This window comes from Choloepus didactylus, chromosome 17, assembly GCF_015220235.1.
Source record: "Choloepus didactylus isolate mChoDid1 chromosome 17, mChoDid1.pri, whole genome shotgun sequence".
NCBI classification, from domain to species: domain Eukaryota; kingdom Metazoa; phylum Chordata; class Mammalia; order Pilosa; family Megalonychidae; genus Choloepus; species Choloepus didactylus.
Window position 1 is genome coordinate 76,712,865 of NC_051323.1, and position 19,723 is coordinate 76,732,587.

Below are 19,723 nucleotides of genomic sequence, written 5' to 3' on the forward strand. Positions count from 1 at the left end.
GTGGAAGTGCAAGTTTAGTAATCAGACCAGACTTTAATAGGACTTTGCTGAGCCCTAAAGGGCTCCCTGGCAACAAAAGTACTGTAATCATGCTGTCATCGGGGCTTTCTCAGCTACTACTCACTTCTCAGCTTCAGGAGGTCCCAGCTGTAGGGAGGACTGAACCCTCAACAGCTCTGCGCTGTGGGAGGCACTACCAACCCCGCGGTGCCCAGCACGGGCGCTGGCAGAGGGCGGGTGGAATGTCCAACGGGCAGTTTTCTCATCTGACGGGCAGAGACAGGGGCAGATGGGCATCTGGAACCAGGAACCGGGCCTCAGGCCTCGGCCTGGACACCCGTCCCTCCAGGCTCCTGGTGCAGTCTGTGAAAATCGGGAAAGGCAGAAGGGGGGGACATTAGGGGCCCAGAACTTTAGATGTGGACAGATTCTTAGCAGCCAGTGCCCTGCCTTCCACTGTCCCCCTGTCCCCCTTCCCCAGCCACTGGACGACTCCTTGATTTATTTTTTTACACTGGATCAAAACCTGCCTCCTACAATGCTGAACTCTGGGCCTTTATTCTGTCTTCAGCCTTAGATAGACCAAACCCGTACTCCACAACTCTTATTCAAATAATTGAATTTCCTCCATTGTTAAGTATATGACAAAAAATGGTGGAGTTTCACAATGCAAATCTAAAGGGGAAAGTCATCTCTAGTAATATCACGGTATTTGGAAAGTTTAGGGGATGGCCCCCCATCTCATGGCTTTGAACTGTGTGGTTAGAGATAGTGAGAGCTGACAGGTTAGTCGGAGATTTGTCAAGAGCATTAATTACTTTGAAATCTTGGTCAGTGAAAGTTCACAAATATGATCAAAGTCTTCTCAGTACTGATTTGATGATGCTTAACCACAGCGTGTGAGGAATGAAGCTTCTCATTAGAAGCTGTCACTATATGGGCTGTTTTGGAAATGGTGGGGGCCCGCTGGACCGTGAGGTGAGGATTCTTGCTTCCCCCCACCACGTCTCCCCATCCCGGTTTTCAGGACCCCCTGCTGCCTGTGAATACCCAAAGCAGCATTTGGAGCTGCTGCAAATAAATCTGTGGTCTTACCAGCAGCACAGCCCGGAGCTGACCGCCACTGAGGGGGCAGGGGTGGGGCTGTGTGCCACCCTAAAAGCGATGAAAATAGACCATGAAAATCGAGGTGGGGGGGGGGGGTATGAAAGGAAAATTGATAGCTGGCTGGAAACCTGAAAATTGGAAGTGAAGTGTAGAAGCTGATTATGGGAATGGAGAGCAGTGACTCTGCCCTTTTCTCACTGAGTTTTAGAGAAATAATCTATTATATGTGGTGATCCCTACCTCCCCGGGAATTAAAAAACAAACAAGAACACTGGCACCTAAACTATGGAAAATGAAATAAAAACACCTGGGGCAGCGTCTTGAAATCCCGGGGCTGCCTCCCTGCCCTCCCCGGGGTGCGGGGTCCAGGCCTCCCAGGGGGCAGGAGAGCGGGACCGGCCATCGGGGGTCCTCGGTGTTGGCCTTGACTGCGCGCGGATTCCCAGCAGCAGCGGGTGCCGAGGCCTGGCTGCGGTCCCCTCCCCACCGTGGCCGCCCGCACCAGCCGGGGCTCGGAAGGCGCCGGCCCGGGGCAAGCCGGCAGGTGGCCCTGGCTCCCCGGTCCCCTGCGCTCCGGTTCAGTTGCCCCAGCGAGCCAGAGGGGGGCGCCCCAGGCCTCCGGGCGGGAGCGGCTGCGGCCGCGGCGCGGAGCGGGCAGAGGGGCCGTCACGGCGCGGACTTGGTCTTGGCCTTGGTCCCCGCTCCCCGGGAAAGAGGGCAGACCCCACGCCCACCCTCCTTAAGGAAAAGCGCCGACTTCGGCGGGAGCCGGCGGCGCGGGTGGGAATGGCCGGGAGGAAGGAAACGCCCGCAGGGCCCAGGGTCCTGGGGAGTCCGGAGGCCGACGCGCGGCCGCAGGTGCTCGGGTGGGCGTCAGGCCGCTGGCAGGGGTCGCCGGGCGGGCCGACTTCTGACCTGTCGCCTTTGTCGTGTTTTGCAGTTGCCGGGTTTGTGCGACGCGGTGAAGGACGAGGCCCTGAGGGTGACCTCCGCCTTCAGCATTCCGCACACCGCCCTGCACGCACCGACCGCCGCGACCCCAACCCGCGGGCCGCCTGGGCCTTCTACCGGGAGCCCCGGCAGCTCCCGGCCGGGGAGGGAGCGCGCTGCCAGCGGCCCAAGCTGGGAGCCAAGTTATAGCGGGCGTGGGTCGGGCAGGGGAGGGAGCAGAGGCGCGCGCCGGGCTGCCGGGCAGGGGAGCTGGGCCGCGGGGCGCGCAGCGCTTTTACCCTCACCCCGCACCCCGCGCGGCTCCGCCGCGACCTCCCCACGCGCCCGAGGCCCCCCTAGACCGTCAAGGACGGCAGCCCCGGAGGGCGCGGCCCGGGGCGGGTTTCCCGGGGGCTCCTGCAGAAGCCACCAAATAGCTCTGCTGTCAGCGGTGACTCAGATTCCGAGTGATTTCGGAAAACTGTGGTGCTGGGTGAAAAAAGGAAATCAAAACATAAAAAGCAAACATGCTCTGGCTAAAGTTCCCTCCATTCCGCGCGCAGAGGCCGGGAGACTCGGCCCCCGGGCGGGGGGTAGAGGTGGGCAGGGTTGCCGACCTGGAGCCCCGGCGGCGGGATGTGCAGGCGACTCGCCGAAAGCGGCCACCGGCACGGAGGTCCCCCCGGGGGACCCCAGGAAGTTGGTCACTTGTCCTTCGAAGAGCCTGCGTAGAGAAAGTGTAAGAAAGAAAAGGACGAGAAGGCGCTCCCGCGGCTTGGGGAGGCGAGGAGGCCGGCCAGGGCAGTACACCCCTGCAGAGTTAGTTTTTTGAGGGCGACGCCGGGGTCCGGGGCGAGGGCGGTGGGTTCCCCATTCCGCGGACCCGGCCGCCCCACTCCACTTTTCTTGCAGGCCAAGCCGGCCTCCCTCCTCACCCCCAACCTCGTGGTGGCGGCGGGCGGGCCGGAGTGGGGATGGAAAGGCCACGCAGCCTTCCTCCGAGGCCCCTGCCGCGCGCTCCGGCCGGGTTCCGGGAAGCCCTCCCGACGCCGCCGGAGCGCGCCACCCGATGCGTGGCAGCGGCCGAAGTGGCTGGCCTCGGGCGGGCTTCCTGGTCGCGGCCCCACGGGACCGCTGGGCCCGTGGCTTTCTCCAGCCTGAGTGTCACAAGTCCTTCCCGGGTCGCGAGCGCGGGCGGGCCGGGGGCGGCGGGGCTGCGCGAGCACCGACCGCCAACGCCAGGGCCTGCTTCCGCGGGGCTCTTTCCCGGTCCCTGTCTGCGGCGAGCGCGGAGAACCCGGTGTGGGGCTCCCAGCGTGGCGGCAGGGTGCGCTCCCTTTCCCGGGTACCACGCGGAGCGTGAAAGACCCAGAGGTCGCCCAAGGCCGCCACGGACGCCTGGCGCTGTCGGGGTGGACCGCCCCCCTCCGGGGCACTGCGCCGCGTCCATGCCCGGCCCTTTCCCGCACAACCACACTGTCGGATGCGCTCCGGGCCTTGGACCTGAGACCGTGCCGGGTCACGCTGGCGTTAGATACCTACTGACCAGACATTAAAAATAGGCCAAGGTGGCCCCACGGCTAGACGCCGCCGCTCCGAGGTGCCCTCTGCGCCGGGAGGCACCCCCTCCTCTCTTCCTGCCAGGGTGTGGGTGACGGCCCCGCCTGTTTCCTCCATCTGTCCGGCATGGCCGTACCCCTGGGGAGGTCCCCTCCCCACCGCCTCCCCCTCCGCACCCGCGCAGCTTGTGGTCCCCCAGCCCCAGGCGGGGCCCAGGGGCGCGCAGGGGGCAGGCAGGAGGGGCCGGGGTGGGGGCCGGGGTGGGGGCGTGGGCCGCCGGAAGGGGGGCGGAGGGGTGCGCGCCGGGAGCTGGGGCGCGGACTCCGAGGAGGCGGCGCGAGCGCCCGTGGAGAAGGGATGCGGGCTCCGGATCCCGGGCACTCTGCAGGCCCCGTAGGGTGGGCGACGCACGGCGGCCCCCGCGGCCCTCTCCACGCGAGCCCTGAAGCCTCTGCCCGCCGAGAGACGGTCCTCGGAGAGCCCAGCAAAGTTCCACCGAGGGCGGGTACCGTCCCTTTTCACCTGGAGTCAGCTCCTTTTTCGCCCCTTTTTTCCTCAAGAGAATTTTTACCGAGCCATATTTTTTTCTTTTCATTTTCCCTTTTCCCTGATCTCTGCGCTCACTCGCATCCCACCCCGCACCCGGGCTGCGGGGCAACCTACTCCCCTACGCCTTCCTCGACTCCCCAAGGCGCTAGCTATCTTCTCCTGGAGCCTCGGCGCGGGAGGAGAGCTGGGGGCTCCGAGGAAGGCGGGAGGAGAGCTGGGGGCCCCCCCGCGGGCGGCGGGAGGAGAGCGGGGGGCACCGCGGTCGGCGAGAAGAGGGCGCCTCGAACTTCCGCGGCAGGTGCGAGCGAGGATGGCCGGAGTCGGCCCATCAGGGCCCACCTCGCGCCGTGGCCCCTCGGGAGCAGGAGTCCCGGGGCGCCTTCTCCACCAAGCACCCCCGTCTTCGCCGGAACCACGCAGAGGGCAACTCGGGCAGCAGAGCGAGGGGGCCGCGGCGAACCCCGAGGCTTCCCGCGGGGACCGGGCTAGGAGTGGGCCAGGAGCGCCCCCTTCGTTCGGCGCGCGCTGCGGCCGTCCGAGGGGCCCGGGGCAGAGGGGCGGAGGGGCGCCCTCCTCGCGCGATCCCGGCCGCAGACGCGCGGCACGGAATCCCCCGCCGGCACCTGGCCCCGCCCGCGGTCCGCGCGCCCGGGGCGGGGAGGGGGCGTGGCGAGGCGGGGGCGGGGCCCGCGGCGATTGGGTCCCTCGCGGGACGGCCCGCGGAGCCGGGCTTCAGGGCCGCGCCGGTTTCACTTCGCTCCGCGCTGCCGCCGGGAGCCCAGGCCGTCCGAGCTGTCCGTGCCGGGCCGCCGCCGCCCTGCGCGCCCTGCCCCGCTGCCGCCAGCGCCGCCGCGAGCTGCTCTGTGCGCCCCGCTCCCGCCGCCTCGGCGCCCTTCCCGTGGCTCTCGGCCCCTCAATGTCTGACTCTGACTCCCGCACCGAGAAACGCAAGGTAAAGGCCTCCGGGAGGCCGCCGCCTGCCCACTCCCCGCGCACGTGCGAGCGGAGGACTCCCGGGCTCGTCCTGCTGGTTGCCGGCCGGTGCAGGCCCGGCCGCGTTCCCTCCCCGGGCGCGCCCACCTTGGGGAGGTCGTCCGCGCCGGGGGCTGGGGCAGGGATGCGGCGCGCGGGGGTCGCGTGCGGGGAGAGCGCACGGGGGACCGGGACCCGGGTGCGGCCCGCGCGGGACGAGCGAGCGAGGCGCCCAGGATTTCGTTCGCGCGCGGGACAGTCGCGAAGGATGGGCGCCCCGGTGTCGGGGACCGAGCTGACGAGCCCCGCTCCGGCGGGGGCTCCGGGGCCGCTGCCGCGCGGGCCCTTCTCGGACGTGTCCGGAGGCCCTGCCCGCTCTGCGGGCGCCCTACGGACCGTGCCGGCCGCTCGAGCCGCGGTCGCGAGGGGCCTACGGCCGCCGCCGGGGCCACACGGAGGGCGAGCTGCGGGCTGCAGACCCTGCTCGCGGTTCGGCCGCGCCGGTGGCCGCGGTGGGTCCGGCCGGGGTCCGGGGCGCGCGGGGGCTCTGCGCACCGGTGGCCGTGCGGGCTACCCCGACTCGGCGCGCGTCGGCGGCGCCGGGGGCCGGGGAGGGAGGCCACGGGCCCCGGGCCCCGGGCGGCCTGCTCCGCGGCGTGGCCGCCTCTGCGGTCCCGCGCCTGGCGGGCCCGCTCTCCGGGTGGCCGGCGGCCCGGGGCGGCGGGGGGCGCGGACGGGCGGCGGGAGCTGTGGCTGCGATGGCCGGGGCCGCGCGGGCGGCGAGTTTGTCAACAATCCCCGGCCGCGGGCGCCCGGCCCCGCAGGCACCGCCTCGCCGCCCGTCCATTGGTGCGTCCGCGCGCGGCGCCCGCCCGGGGCCAATGGGGGAGGCGGCGGGGGCGGGGCGCGGACGGGCCGGCGGCGGCGGCGGGAGGCGCGGCGGGGGCCCGGCGGGGCCGCGGGCGCTCCGAGCGGGGGCCGCGCTTGTTCTCCCGCGCTGCCGCGGCGGCTTGGGCCGGGGCCCGCGGGGTGGCGGAGGGGCCGGAGCCGGCCTCGGAGGTGAGGGGCGGCGGGCGCGCGGGTGGCGGGGTCGCGGGGGCCGCGCGGCGGGGCACTTTGGCCCGGGGATGCGCCTCGCAGTCCGGGGTCCCCCCCGGAGCCGGGCCGGCCCGCGCGCGCTGCGCCTGCCCCCGGGGAGGGCCGCGGCGCGGGGCCGGGCGAGCGCGCGCCGAGCTCCCGGCCCTATTGTGACGCACTTAGCCCGGCCGGGGCCGCTGCCAGGCCGCCCAGACTGCTGCCCTCAGCACTTTCGGCAGAACAATGGGGCCCGCGCGGGGAGGGCGCCAGCCGCCGCTGCCCTGCGCGCGGGCCCGGGCCGGGAAGGGCGAGCCCGCCGGGAGCCCCGAGCCGCCAGCAGCCTGCGTGCGGGGCTGGGGGCTGCGGGGACTGGGCGCGGGGGTGCCGCGGTGGCCGGGGGTCGCCTGCGCGCAGGAAGGCCGCTCCCGCCTCCCCGAGGGCCCCTCTTGTTTTTGGTGCTTCTGTTTGGAAGGTTGTCGGAGAACCAAGGAATGAGAACTTCCCGACTGAGTGTTTGGGATTCACGGTCGCGATGTTTGGGACATAGATCAAAGTTACCAAATTTACTTAAGCTGGTTTTTTTTTTTTTTTCCTTTTACTTGCAGAAAAAAAGACCAAATGGCAAAGCAACCTTCCGATGTAGGTTCTGAGTGTGACCGAGAGGGCGGGCGGCTGCAGCCTGCGGAGAGGCCCCTACAGCCGCGGCAGCTCCGGCCAGGGGCCCCTCCCCCGCTCCAGACCGAGCCTCCAGGTAACCCGGAAGGCAGAGGCGACCGCTGCCCCCAGGGCCCGCCGGCCCCGCCAGCCAGCCCCGGCCCGTTTGCCACCAGGTCCCCGCTGTTCATCTTCGTGAGAAGGTCGTCCCTGATCTCCCGGTCGTCCAGTGGGTATTTCTCTTTTGACACAGACAGGAGCCCGGCACCCATGAGTTGTGACAAATCGACACAAACCCCCAGCCCTCCGTGCCAGGCCTTCAACCATTACCTGAGTGCCATGGGTAAGCAGTGGCCAGCGGAGAGCCGCCCGCCGGGGCTGTGCGAGTGTGGAAGGGAGGATGTGTCTGGTAAAGCATCAGCACTTTTCAAGTGTTAAGTGTAGTGGTGGCTGCGAGTTCCCGCTTCAGCCTCTGGGGCCTTCCACTCCCACCCTCGCCTCCTGCCTTAAGCTAGAGTGTGGAATCACCCGCTCGTGGGCTGAACCACCAGGATTTACTTGATGATGACATCCGCCTTGAAAGGGACCTGGTCAGTTAGAGAAACAGCTTATGACGTCCCCAGAGGCATAAAGAAAGAAAGGAGACAAATTCATCACTTTCAGAAGTGACTAGTTTGTATAGGCTGTATCTACATAGAACCATGAAAGTGGTTTGTTTTCTACTTAGGTTCCTCTTTGAGTCTGTTTCCTCGGAGGGTTTGGATATAGTGTGTGTGAGATTAGCTTGTGGGTATTGATTTTAGGGATTAAAGGAAGTTTCAGGGTCTGAAATTGGAGCTCCTAGAGAAGTTGGCAGTAAAGCCAGTGAGAGAACGGACCTGGTGGGGGTCATGGCAAGCTGGAGAGCTCTCACTCCCTCCAGTTTCGGGCCATGCCTAGCTCCGGCCATGAGAGCCGGTGTGTGGGTCTCCGAGAGGCAGGTTCCCCTGTACTGCAAGATAATCCAGGAATACAGGCCTTTGGTGCCACGTGTCCTGATGTGTAAACATTGGCAGCTGATTTGGAACTTTGAAGGCCTTTCATGAGTCAGGTGAAAACACGTGCAGGTTGGAGTCGAGCCTCTGGCGAGTGGCTTCCAGTGCAGTCCTGTCACCCCGGTCCGAGGGGGAGGCCAGGCTGGCGCTGTTCCCACCAGCGGAGAAGGTTCATGTGTCGGTCAGTGATTGTCAGAATCCCTTCTGTCTGTTGAGCTTGGCTCTCCCTGCATAGCAGGGACAGCAGCGAGTTGGTAGCGGTAGGGATTGGGAACCCAGTGCAGGTCCTGCTGGCGTGTAGGTTGTGATGCTCAGCTGTAGCCCGCCCGGAACAGAATCACCACTCACCTCCTTTGACGCCGGAGCGCGTTTGTAAACCCGTAGGGCCCTGTCTTTGTACCGGTCGCTGAGGGCAGCTGGGCAGGCAGCTCAGTCCCCACGTCCAGAGCTGGCAGGACCGCAGAGGGGCTGTCACTTGTCAGCCACAGGTCCACCTGGGGGTGCAGGCCCAGGGTGTGGGCCGCAGGGCTCCTGGGAGCGCCAAGGTGTGTGATTCGGCCTCTCTAAAGGGAGCCACCGCTCGGGTCCTGCTGTCGTTCCTGCTGCTAGACTCATTTCAGCCTGAGGAGTTCTTGGAGCTTGCAAACGCTCTTGTTCCGTGAAATCGCGAGTCTGAGCCTACAGCGTTCCTGGCTGCTGAGTGAGTTCTCAGGGCTCTGTAGTGTGTGTGTATTTGGAAGACCCTCCGAGAACTGGCCTGGTTTTCAAGGAGAACCTGCGTGTCACCCTCTGAAGGTGGCAGCTTAACTCACGGGAACCGCATCTCCACCCCTGTCGATTAGGAACAGGGGTCAGCTAGTTTCTCTTAATGTACGGGCAGGTGTCAATGCTTTTTTTGGTAATTTAGCAAGCTAATCACAAAGGATGTCAGCACCGTTACATGAGATGACAGATGCAGAGCTTTAAGGATCACAATCTAAATGATTAACCAAAGTTCGTGGGTATATGTGAAGTAAAGTAATGGATCTAGAGGTGTAATTTCACAGGATTACCCACATTCCAGTAGACGGATGTGATAACTTAGGGTTTAATGTGTAGGATTAAATGATGAAGTATAAGGAGCTTGTCTGAAAGTTAACATACCAAGGCAAGTTTCCAGTGTTAAGCTCTTGGGAGGTTTCTTTTGGGAGGGGCAGGTGGAAATTGCTGGTGGGAAGAGAGGATCTAGGCAGGTGGCAGTTTATTACATTAAAGAATAAAGTTGATAGTCTTTGGAGTTCAGAACTAACTTTTTTCTGGCTGTTTCCATAATCGTAGTTCAGTGCCCGAGTACCACTGAGGTGCTGAGCTGGTGAACCGGCTTTCCCCATTTTGGCCATACTTAGTATTCTGTGCTCAGCAGTGTCTGCGGAGGCTGTCAATGAAGCTTTTGAGAATTGATTGCAAAACGCATTTTTCACAAAGAAGTCTTTATGATTATTTTGCACAGTGGAACAAAAATGCAAGGTTACAAAGAGGTTCTCCTTAGCCAGGGGCCCCTCCAGCCACAGAATAGTTTTCCGCGGCAAGAAACCGCTCACCCGGCAGAACCATCTCCACGTTTCCTCTGTGCGTCTCATGTTTTGAAGGTATGCTCAGAGAGTGTTACGCTTACCTGTGGGAAGAGACACAGAGTTCTTAAAACACTTTTATCCAATCTTGGTGTCCTGTTCTAAGAGGATTAAGGTTTTCTGTTTAAAACAAAACACGTTTCTTGACAAATGATTCTGTCGTCAGTGACTGATTATTCTAACCAAAATCATCACGGGCGCAGGTGGTGATTTAACACGTGTGCCCATTTAGCGAGTGCTCCAGTGCTGCGTTCCGTTCTCCCTGGCTCCCTCCACGTGCCGCGTGCAGCTGGAAATGCGTGTGAGACGGGGCGGGGGTAGCGCCCGGCCCACCTCAGGCCCCCGGGTGGCTGCAGACTGGGCACTGCTCCTGGGCCTGGCGCCTCGGACAGCGCGCTCCCTGCGGGCAGCCTTGTGCCTCTGGGACGGTCTCGTGAGGGTCTGTGACGGGGGAGAGCCCGGGAGATTCCAGCCCGTGCACTGCACTCAGCCTTTCCACAGGTGGTTTTCGACGGAGGACAGAGGCTTCCGAAGGCCGGTGGGAAGGGAAAACGCTGCTGCCCCCACGTAGTTGTAATTGTGTGGACCCAGCTACAGAAGGTCATCACGCAGAGGTGCTCTGCCCAGTCGGGAAGCCGCACGTGGCTACGGAGCCCTCGAAATGTGACCGTCAGTCCACATTGTATTGGGGAGACTCGTACATTAAAAAAACGTTTAAAATATTGCAGTAATTTTCGTGCTGCTTGCAGGTTGAAATGATAATATTTTGAATATATTGGGTTGAGTAAAAGATTTTTTAATATTAATCTGATTTGTTTCTTTTTACTTTTGAAAATGTGGCTGCTAGAAAAACGTGGAGTTACCTCAGTGGCTGGCGTTCATTTTGCCTGGACGTGCTAGCCCGGCGGGCGAGGAGTGGAGCATGCAGAGGTGCAGTGGCAAGTTTCCTTCACACCATGGCACGCTGTGCCACAGAACGTGCTCCTTTGGAGGTTTTGCTGATTTAGGAGCATGAGAAAACCTGATCTTCTGAGCACCTTAAGCGTTCAGTAGCTGTGTGCTCGGGCACAAATGGAGTGTGGGTTTGTTTTGTCTCTTCAGCCTCGTGGCCCACACAGGGTTGGAAACGTGGGAGGTGGACAGGTTTTGTTCTTCAGGTCCTTCGGGGCCGCCTGGGGCCTCGCGATAGCGTGTTCTTGGCCGAGGACCCACTTATCACCCTCAATCCGGGGTCACTGGTTCAGACTCCGAGAGAAACCAGTGCACCTTGCAGGTCCCCGGTGGGGATAGGAAGTGGCAAGAGAGGAAGAGAAGTTTCTTCACTGGTTTCAAACAAAAAGAAAAAAGTGATTGGTAGTTGCCCGTATAGTTGTGAGTTTTCATTTTGTAGATTCTCTTTAAAAAGGTGAGGGCATTTCTCTTTATTCCCAGATTGCCGAGAGTTTTTACCATGAGTGGAGTGGGTGTTGGATTTTATCACGTGGTGTTTCTGCAGCTGCTGATCGTGTGATTTTTCTTCTTTTAGCCTGCACTGGTGCATTACATTGACTTTGCGGTTTTACATCCTCTTTGCATGCCTGGAATAAATCCTCCTTGTCATGGCATGTAGTTCATTTTATCCCTTGCTGCATTGGATTTGCTGATACTCTGCTGAGGCTGTTCCCACCTCAGTTTGTTAGAGAGATTCGTCTGCTGTTCTTTTGAGACCACCTGGTTTTGTAGTTAAGGCCTGTCAGTGACTCAGGAGGGTTTCCCTTTTGTTCATTTTCTGGAAGAGATGTGTAAGATTGGTGTTAATTCTTCTTTAAATGTTCGGTAGAATTCTATAGCAAAAGCATCTAGGCAGTGATTTCTTTTTCAGGTGTTCTTAAACCACACATTCATTTTTTAAATGATTACAGGACTAATTAGGTTGTTTATTTCATTCTGGTTGAGTTTTGGTAGTTTGTGATTTTTCAAAGTATTGGTCCTTTTCTTCTAAGTTGTTGAATTTATAATGAGTGTGAAAGTTATGGTATTCCCTTCCTTTTAAATGGATGCAGGATCTGTAGTGATAATCTCCTGTCTCATTTATGATATTGTTAATTTGTGTCTTAATTTTTATCTTGTCAATCTTTCTAAAAGAGTTTTATCAATTTTTTTGATTTTTCTCCCCAAACACCGCTTTTTGTTTCATGTATTTTCTGGTTTTCTATTTCATTGCTAATTTTTTCCTTTGTTCTTGCTTGCTTTATGTTTATTTTGCTCTTTTTCTTGAGGTAGGAACACTGTTTTGAGGCCTGCCCTCTCTTCTAATGTAAGAAACTAGTGCTATAAATTTTCCTGTTACCACTGCTTTAGCTGCACCCACATATTTGAATATGTTATGTCTTCATTTTCATGCAGTTGTAGGTGTTTTTATTTTCTTTGAGACTTTTTTGACCCATGGATTATTTAGAAGTGTGTTGCTTGGTTTCCAATTGTTTGGATATTTTCCTGTTGTCTTTGTTACTGATTTCTAGTTTGTTTCCATATGGTCACAGGATATACTCTGTATGATTTTAGTTCTTTCAAATAAGTTGGGGTTGTTTCATGACTCAGGATATGATCTATTTTGGTGAATGATCCATGGGTGTTTGAAAAAACATGTGTCTTGCTATTGTTGAGTGAGTGTTTATTTTCTGTGTGTGTGTACTATGTTTTGTATCTTGTATTAAGTATATTACAATGTATATTATGTGTATTATAATTGACATATATACCAGTTAGAGCCTGTTGGTTCATGGTGTTGTTTAGTCTTTCCCGTGTCCTTGCTGGTTTTCCACCTAGTGGTTCTATCAGTTGCTGAGAATGGTGTTGAAGTCCCCAGCTGTGACTGTAGATTAATCTGTCCCCTTCCAGCTTCTAGCAGATTTTGCTTTGTGTAATTTGAGAAGCTCTGTTGTTTGGTGCATGCATATTTAGGAGTGTTATGTCTTTCTGCTGAATTGATCCTTTTATTATTGCTCTTAAGGTTATTTTATCTACTATTGTAGCCACCGCTGCTTTTTTTAAATTGATGATATATATTTTCTATCCTTTTACTCTCATCCTATGTATGTCATATTTGAAGTGACTTGTTCATATACAGTGTATTGTTAAATTATATTTTTTATCCACTGTGCCAAATTGTTTTTCAATGTGTATTTAGACCATTTAATTTAAGGTAATTATTAATATGCTAGGGTTCAAGGTTCAAGTCTGCTATTCTATCATTTGATTTCTGTTGCTTCCTGTTTCTTGTTTCTCTGTTTTTTTTGTTTGTTTTTTTAATGTTGCTTAAGTTGTTTGACCATTTCTTAGAATTCCATCTTAATTTATGTGTGGTGGTTTTAAATTGTTGCTCTGTGTGGCTTTCTTAGTGATGTTCCAGGTTTCACACTGTGCATGTGTAACTCACCACGGGGCACCGGTCTCGGTGGGATCTACGTTCTGTGCCTGTGCTGTGTGGAAACCTCACTGCCCTTTGGGTCCTTTACTGCCCCCTCTTTTCAGATATAACCGAATTAAGTTTCTCCTCCAGGTACCTGAGCACCACATCCTAAGATGCTATAGTTCAAGCATCACATAAGAAGTAGGCAGGTCCGTTATATTTACCGCATTTTTGCCCGTTCTGGCATTGTTTCCTTTCTGAAGCTCTCAGCCTTCTAAACTGTTTCTTTCCTGTCCCAGAGGACCATAGCGGCTCTCGGCGGGAGGCCTGCCGGCAGCAGGTGCTGTTGGTTTGTGTTTGTCTGGGAATGTCTCTATTTCCTATTCCTTCTGGAAGGATGTTTTCACTGATTAAAGCATTTGCGATTGACAGTTTTCAGTGCTCTGTCTTGGCCTTGTGGTTCCAGATGAGGAATCTGTGTCAGCGAGTTTTCGTCCCCTGGTAGGTGTCATTGCCCCTGGCTGCTTCTAAGATGTTTTTCTTTGTCTTTAGTTTTCAGAGGTTGATGACGTGTTTTGTCATGGATTTCCTTGGGCTTATCCTCTTCAGGGTTCTTTCAGCTCTTGAATCAGCAGTTCTATGATTTGCACCAAATCTGGGAAGTTTTCGGCCATATGTCTTTAACCTCTCTCTCCCCAGAGTCAGTTGATCAGCTCGTCAGCACGCGTCATGGCCCCATGGTCCCCGAGATGGCATTCACTTCCTCTGCTCTGTTTTCTGTCTGTATTTCCAATTGGGGAGATCCTGGTGCCCTGGGCTCCAGCCCCACGTCTTATCCCTGACATTTCCACTCTCCTGCTGAGCACTCTGGTGGGTTTTTATTTCTTCCTCTGGAGAGCTGCCAGTTCAGCCCCCCCTGCCTTGCTGGTCCTCTTCCAGCAGAAGGGGGGCACTGATCCGACGAGGGGTGCACGCCCCCCTCCCCACGGCCTCTGATGACCCCCGGGAGTGGGGAGCGAGGGGTGCCCCCCACTGCCCTGCTTCTGCAGGGTGGAGGCTATCACTGACCCCAGAGGAGGGGAGCAATTCCGGGGAGCCCCGCCTCCTGGCGCCTCTGGCCCCCCACCCCAATGCGCAGTGGGCATTCTCATCCTCTGGCTGACACTGGGTGGGTGGCGCTCGGTGCCCCACCGGGCCGCGGCGGGGGGTAGGAAGAACCCAAGGGCCGGGTGAGGAAGTGCAGGCTCCCCCCGGGGGCTGGGTGGCCGTGGAGAATCCCGTTGCTTGTAGAGGCTGGGTGGGGGCTCTGCTCACTGCTGCCCCCATGGCCCGGGGGCTGGGAGTATTGGGGGTATGTGCATGGGCAGGGATCGCCAGCACTCTCAGCCCCCTCCCTGCTAGCTGCCCAGTGGGCATCGAGGGTCAGCTCCCTGCTGGACCAGCTAACGCCACCGGGACGGGGGGCCAGATTTGCCTGCGTCCACTGGCGGGGGGCAGGGGGGCTGCTCAACAGGTGCCAGGGCAGGAGCACAGCGCGGGGGAGGGCAGAGGGTGGGGGTCGCCCTGCCCACCGAGCAGCTGACAGCACCTGGGGGCCGCCTGGCTGCCTCCTGGCTTCTCCTGGGCTGGGAAGGGTGAGAGGTGTCTCTGCTCGCCCCACTGGAGCTGTGGGGTGCGGGGGTGTCGGGGGGGATCTCCCTGGGCATTTGGCTGGAGGGGCAGGTGGTGCTGCATGAGGCCCCCATTCCCCGTCCCGCCTCGAGCCCCCTCTGCCGTCCTGTCAGAGATTCTGGGTGAGGCTTCCCCACGATCCACGGGAGGCAGCAGGGAGACCCGGAGCGCACACCCTCTCCCCGCAGCCCGCCTTCCCCGAGTGCCGCCTTCCCTGCAGCCTGCTTTCTCCGAGTGCCCCCTCTCCCCACAGCCTGCCTTCTCCGAGCTCCCCCTCTCCCTGCAGCCTGCCTTCTCCGAGCTCCCCCTCTCCCTGCAGCCTGCCTTCTCCGAGCTCCCCCTCTCCCCGCAGCCCGCCTTCTCCGAGTGCCCCCTCTCCCCGCAGCCTGCCTTCTCCGAGCTCCCCCTCTCCCCGCAGCCTGCCTTCTCCGAGCTCCCCCTCTCCCTGCAGCCCGCCTTCTCTGAGCGCTGCCTTCCCCACAGCCTGCTTTCTCCAAGCACTGCCTTCCCTGCAGCCCGCCTTCTCCGAGCGCCTCCTCTCCCTGCAGCCCGCCTTCTCCGAGCGCCGCCTTCCCCGCAGCCAGCCGTCTCTCCACCTTTCAGGGTCTCCCGTGCTTGTTGGTTGTGCCATGTCGGGTGGGTGTGTGTGCAAAGTCTCTTATTACGAAAGATCTGTGATGGGTTCTCATGGGCTCCAGTGTAAGGTCCTGCTCGGAATTCTAGAAATCACCTCTTTTGCCCTCTCTTGGACTCTCTGTGTGGAGTAATAGACTTTTCAAGTTAGGAGGAGAGTCGGTGGTTGTCGAGAGCACCTTCTCCAGGCGGTGAGAGACACTGAGTGCCCAGCTGTACCCGCTGCTGCTCTCAGGTGCTGTGCAAGAACGGAGGCTCCTCCGGGCTGCTGTAAGTGCCTGGGGGGAGCTCCTCGTTAGAGCAGGTAAGCAGCCCGTCCTTCTGTGGGCTTGACTGTGAAGCAGGAAAAAAGCGCTTAATCGCCCACGGGTTTGACTTGTTTGTATTTTAGGCGTTGGTGGTGCTGGGTTTGGGGTTTACGTAGTCAGCAGTTGAACACCAGAAAGTCCGGGCCTCGCTCTGTGGCTGCTGTAGACGCCCGACGTTGGCTCCCAGTGTGGGGTCTGCGCCGGGTGGGCTCCCCACGGCCCTCCCCGCCCCCGCCAGAACTAACTTGTCGTCGTCCCTTCTCGGCTGGGTCATGTTCCTCAAGTGACAACATTTCCGCCCGCTTCCGCCTCGGGGTCAGTGTCCTCCGGGTGTTCTCTTGGTCAGTGGCCACTCGCTGCCCTCTGGGGCCCGTGCTGGGCACACGACCGGGGACGGCCCTCCTGCCCTGGGGCAGCTGCGTGACGCTGTGGTCACAGGCCACACCTGTCCCGGGAGGCGGCTGCTCCGGATGCCCGGACCCCCGACCCCGCACTGCAGGAAACGCGCCCAGAGCTGCCCAGCCGGCACCGCTTACCCCGCCAGAGACCGTCAGCAGCCCCGGGGCCTCCCCTGATAAAGGCTGCTTCTCAGCGGCGTCAGCAAGACGCAGAGACGACATGGAGATGACGAGACGACAGAGATGACAACACGGGTGACATGGAGACAACATGGGGGCCACACGGAGACAACACAGAGGTGACATAGGTGACATGGGATGATGCAGAGATGACAACACGGGGGCCACACAGAGACAACATGGGGTGACACAGATGACACAGGGATGATGTGGAGATGACACAGAGATGACAACACAGGGATGACGCAGAGACGACACAGGTGACAACATGGGTAACACGGAGATGACACGGATGATGTGGAGATGACACAGAGATGACAACACAGGGATGACGCAGAGACGACACAGGTGACAACATGGGTAACACGGAGATGACACAGGGATGATGTGGAGATGACACAGAGATGCCAACATGGGGGTAACATGGAGACGACCCAGGGGTGACACGGAGACGCTGCGGGGGGACGTGGGGACATGCTCCTGGCGCCGTGGCTCTAGGGAGGGCACGGAGTTGTCGGTGGCAGCCTGGTACTGTGGGTGGGAAGTTGGGAAGCAAAACACAACAGTTTTAGAAGGAAAATGTATCAAAACATTGATAGTGGGTACTTTTGGGTTCAGGCTGTTCCTAGTCTCCTCTGTGTGTTTTCTGTGTTTGTAAAAGTGTCGTGACTAGCGTTTGTAATCAGAACAAGTCTAACAACATTTACGATTTCTCTGTTTTCATTTTTATTTTTGACGTGCCCAGCAGACTCTCAGTGTTGTGTGTGTCTTGTTTGTGTGATTCAGGGTTAACCGTCCCATCCTTTGAAGTCTTTCCAGGAGAGCGCGAGCTTCTGGGCCATCAGCAGGAGGACAAGGGGGCGTACCCAGCCCCCTCATTTACTCTTCTGGGGTCCACGTTTTTATCACAGCCAAGTGAGTGTTATATTGCAAAACTTCTCTATCCAGTGGGGTCCCAGACGGGCTTGGCTCGTGCGGCTGCCCCTGTCCGCCGTCCACCATCCCCTGCAGGGTCTGGGGCAGTGTCCGCATGGACCCTAATTCACCGGGCGGCCCACGCACCTGTCTGTTACCTTCCTCGTCTGTTATATGAGGGCGCTAGTGCTCTCCCCGGGGTCCTGGGGAGCGTCTACATAGCTGAGAAACAAAGTGTCTGTAGAAACTCAGGCTTGCTCCTCGAGGAGCTGTCGCGGCCACTGCGAGGGCTGCTAAGCGACACGGTGATAAAGTGCTCCTTCCCCGGTAGGAGCTGGAGTTCCCGGGTGTGGGGAACGCGTAGGAAGTGAGTCGATCTGGAAATGCTGCTGGACTTTATGCCCGGGGTCCCTGAGCACACGGGCAGCAGGGAGTGGAGAGCCTTCCCTGGGAGGTGCTGGTGGGGAGGGGTCCGAGTCTCCCCACCCATGGGAGCCCGCGCGTCACCCTGAGAGAAGCCCGGCTTCACCTGAGCCACCCTCCGAGCCACGGGGGGACACCGGGGACCCTCTCCCTGTCTGAACCACGTGGGGCTGGCTGCCGTCAGGGACCTCGGGGCCATGGCCCGTTGGATTTGGCAGAAACTCGACTGTAGACCAGGGTGTGAATTTGAGGAGGGCGAGGCCCGGGGACATGAGACGTCCGCTGAGCTGTCCTGGAGTCAGAACACACCTGGCTTCTTTCGGTTTAGGGGTGGGCTGGCTGCTGTGATAGTTAGGGAAGCCCATCGCCTGAAGAGGGTGAGAATTTAAAAATAGATTTTTCCCTGAGGGAATTAAACTCCTTTGGTGAGAAAATAACATGGAATATTTGCAGTCATTGTGCAATTTTGGATTTCACTTCAGTGACTTACGGCCCCTTCTGTTGATCGCTTTGTCTCGTGTGTGGTGAGCTGGTGTGAGCTCCGTGTGCCAGCTGCTGGGTAGCACGGTGACATGGCTTGTGGGGTGCCAGGCATCCAAGGCTGAAGTATCGGCCAAGATGAGTTGGTCTCCCCAGTGTCCTGGGGTAGCCCAGAGTCTCCTGGGGTTCTCTGTCGTCCGCCCCGACCAGACCCCATGGTCTGCGGGTCGCAGTGGGTTTGCTGAGACAGCAGTGGGGAGATGCCACCCCCGCCCCCTGCCTTTCCCACGGGGTCCACACGGCAGAAAGGCGAGGTTCTCAGGTGCGCCCGTTTCCTCTCAGAGGTGCCGAGGTTCGGGTCGGGCCTGGGCCGCGTCGCTGTCCGAGCTGCGGCCGCAGCCTCACGGGGCTAGTCTGAGTCTGGGCTTTGCACCCCTTTCTTTTGAGTGAAAATGGTTTTGAAGCAGGTATTTTAAGAATAAAGCCAACCATTTCAGTCAGAAAGGTGCATGTGAGTGTACTGAATTGAAACAGGTTTGACACAGTGATGCTCAACTGTCTGTCAGTCGTTTTGAGAAGTACACTACATCCGCTCACCGGTACACGTCTCTCATTCCAGTTCCTAAAATATATTAATATAAGCAGTTTATAGAAGGCGCAATGAGTAATTTGAGATTTTTTTTTTTAAGATGCCATTTAAGCAGAGGGATCTGTTTTTCTCATACGTGTGTGCATGTGAAGGTGTGTGCGATGAGCCAAGCTTGGCAACCAAAGTCAGGTTGAGTGAGCTTGTTCTCCGCTGAAGAGGTGCCGGGGAAAGGACTAAAAGAAGACATCTTCTCTTGTTTGTTTTTTGGTCCCTGAGAAACTTCTTAACAATACAGAGTAGTCTAGAAAGGAATTCTGCATCTGTACAGTGTTAGTGTATATGTGTATTTCGATCTCAATTTTACTTCTACTTGGGCATAAATTCTCCTGAAACTTGTCAAAACAGCTCGCCCACTTAAAAAAAAAAAGTGCATAGCAGGAGCGTAAATACTTGTTGATCTGAAGAACAGTAAGTAACGCAAAGCGTGAGCACAGCACTGCCTTCTTTTTTTTTTCCACTTGGATTTTGCCATTGTGCTCACTTGAAGCTTAGAATTTTTTCTCTCCTCTGTAAGGAAAACCTGATGTACACAGTGTACTTCCCTTGTGTTCTCCCTGCTCCTCTTTCCCGACAGTGTGGTACGCGAAGGTTGGAGTGGAGAGTTCCAGCAGCGACCCCGCGCGGTCTCGGTGCTTCTGCTGACCCGTGGCACCTTGGGGGTAGGGTCCTCCACTGGCCGGCACCCAGGGGCCTCCACCCAGGGGTCTCCACCCAGGGGCTGAGGCAGGCGGGGGTTGCAGCCGCTGAGGAACGGTCTGAGCTCTGGGCAGGGAACGGTCTGCCCTGGATTAGAGCAACCCCAGAGGAATCTGTGTCTTACATAGCGGTTTTCTAGGGAAGGGACAGCCAAACCGTTTCACCCGTGATACAAACTCATCTGGCCTCAGAGTGGGCCCTGTGGAGGGTTGGGGGGCTTCGGGCAGCAGAGGGAGGGGGCGGGAGTCGGAACAGATAAAGGGCCTTGGAGCACACAGGCTTCCCCAGCCCTGGCCTTCGAGCTCTCGCTTGTTCTGAGGGGGTTCGGCTCCCCTTTTCCTTCTCCCGTGGGGGGATGTGGCTCGACTTACGTGACGGGTCCCCGGAGCAGGAGGTGGCCCATGGACGGAGCCCACCTTTCGGGTCGGCCCCCCATCAGGCCGTCATTTCCTCTGCCAGCTTTAACTCTCCAGCTTTCTCACTGCT

General features: G+C 58.6%; 3 protein-coding genes across 11 annotated transcripts in view; 2 read left to right on the top strand and 1 right to left on the bottom strand.

The window, feature by feature from the left end:
- Positions 1-2,332, top strand: part of ACOXL (acyl-CoA oxidase like) — a 283,084-nt gene extending 280,752 nt beyond the window's left edge. The window contains 2 exon segments of the mRNA XM_037806647.1: positions 2,048-2,141; positions 2,144-2,332. Coding sequence (XP_037662575.1) covers positions 2,048-2,141; positions 2,144-2,247 — 198 coding nt within the window. The 3' untranslated portion in view covers positions 2,248-2,332.
- An 82-nt stretch (positions 2,333-2,414) lies between these two features.
- On the bottom strand, positions 2,415-3,534 carry LOC119512897 (collagen alpha-1(I) chain-like). The gene is made up of 2 exons (XM_037807727.1): positions 2,973-3,534; positions 2,415-2,761 (listed from the first exon to the last, which is right to left on the bottom strand). The coding sequence occupies exons 1-2, from the start codon at positions 3,485-3,487 to the stop codon at positions 2,545-2,547; spliced, it is 732 nt and encodes a 243-aa protein (XP_037663655.1). The 5' UTR covers positions 3,488-3,534; the 3' UTR covers positions 2,415-2,544.
- Positions 3,535-3,993: 459 nt separating this feature from the next.
- Positions 3,994-19,723, top strand: part of BCL2L11 (BCL2 like 11) — a 36,479-nt gene continuing 20,749 nt past the window's right edge. The window contains exons 1-4 of one of the 9 annotated variants that reach the window (XM_037807714.1): positions 4,972-5,098; positions 6,801-6,946; positions 7,103-7,192; positions 9,995-10,586. In XM_037807714.1, the coding sequence (XP_037663642.1) occupies positions 6,814-6,946; positions 7,103-7,192; positions 9,995-10,224 (453 nt within the window). In that variant the 5' untranslated portion in view covers positions 4,972-5,098; positions 6,801-6,813 and the 3' untranslated portion in view covers positions 10,225-10,586. Of the gene's footprint in view, positions 4,103-4,919; positions 5,099-6,073; positions 6,178-6,800; positions 7,193-9,994; positions 10,587-19,723 lie in introns of those variants that run through there. The other 8 variants (XM_037807713.1, XM_037807715.1, XM_037807711.1 and 5 more) reach the window with 8 other exon arrangements.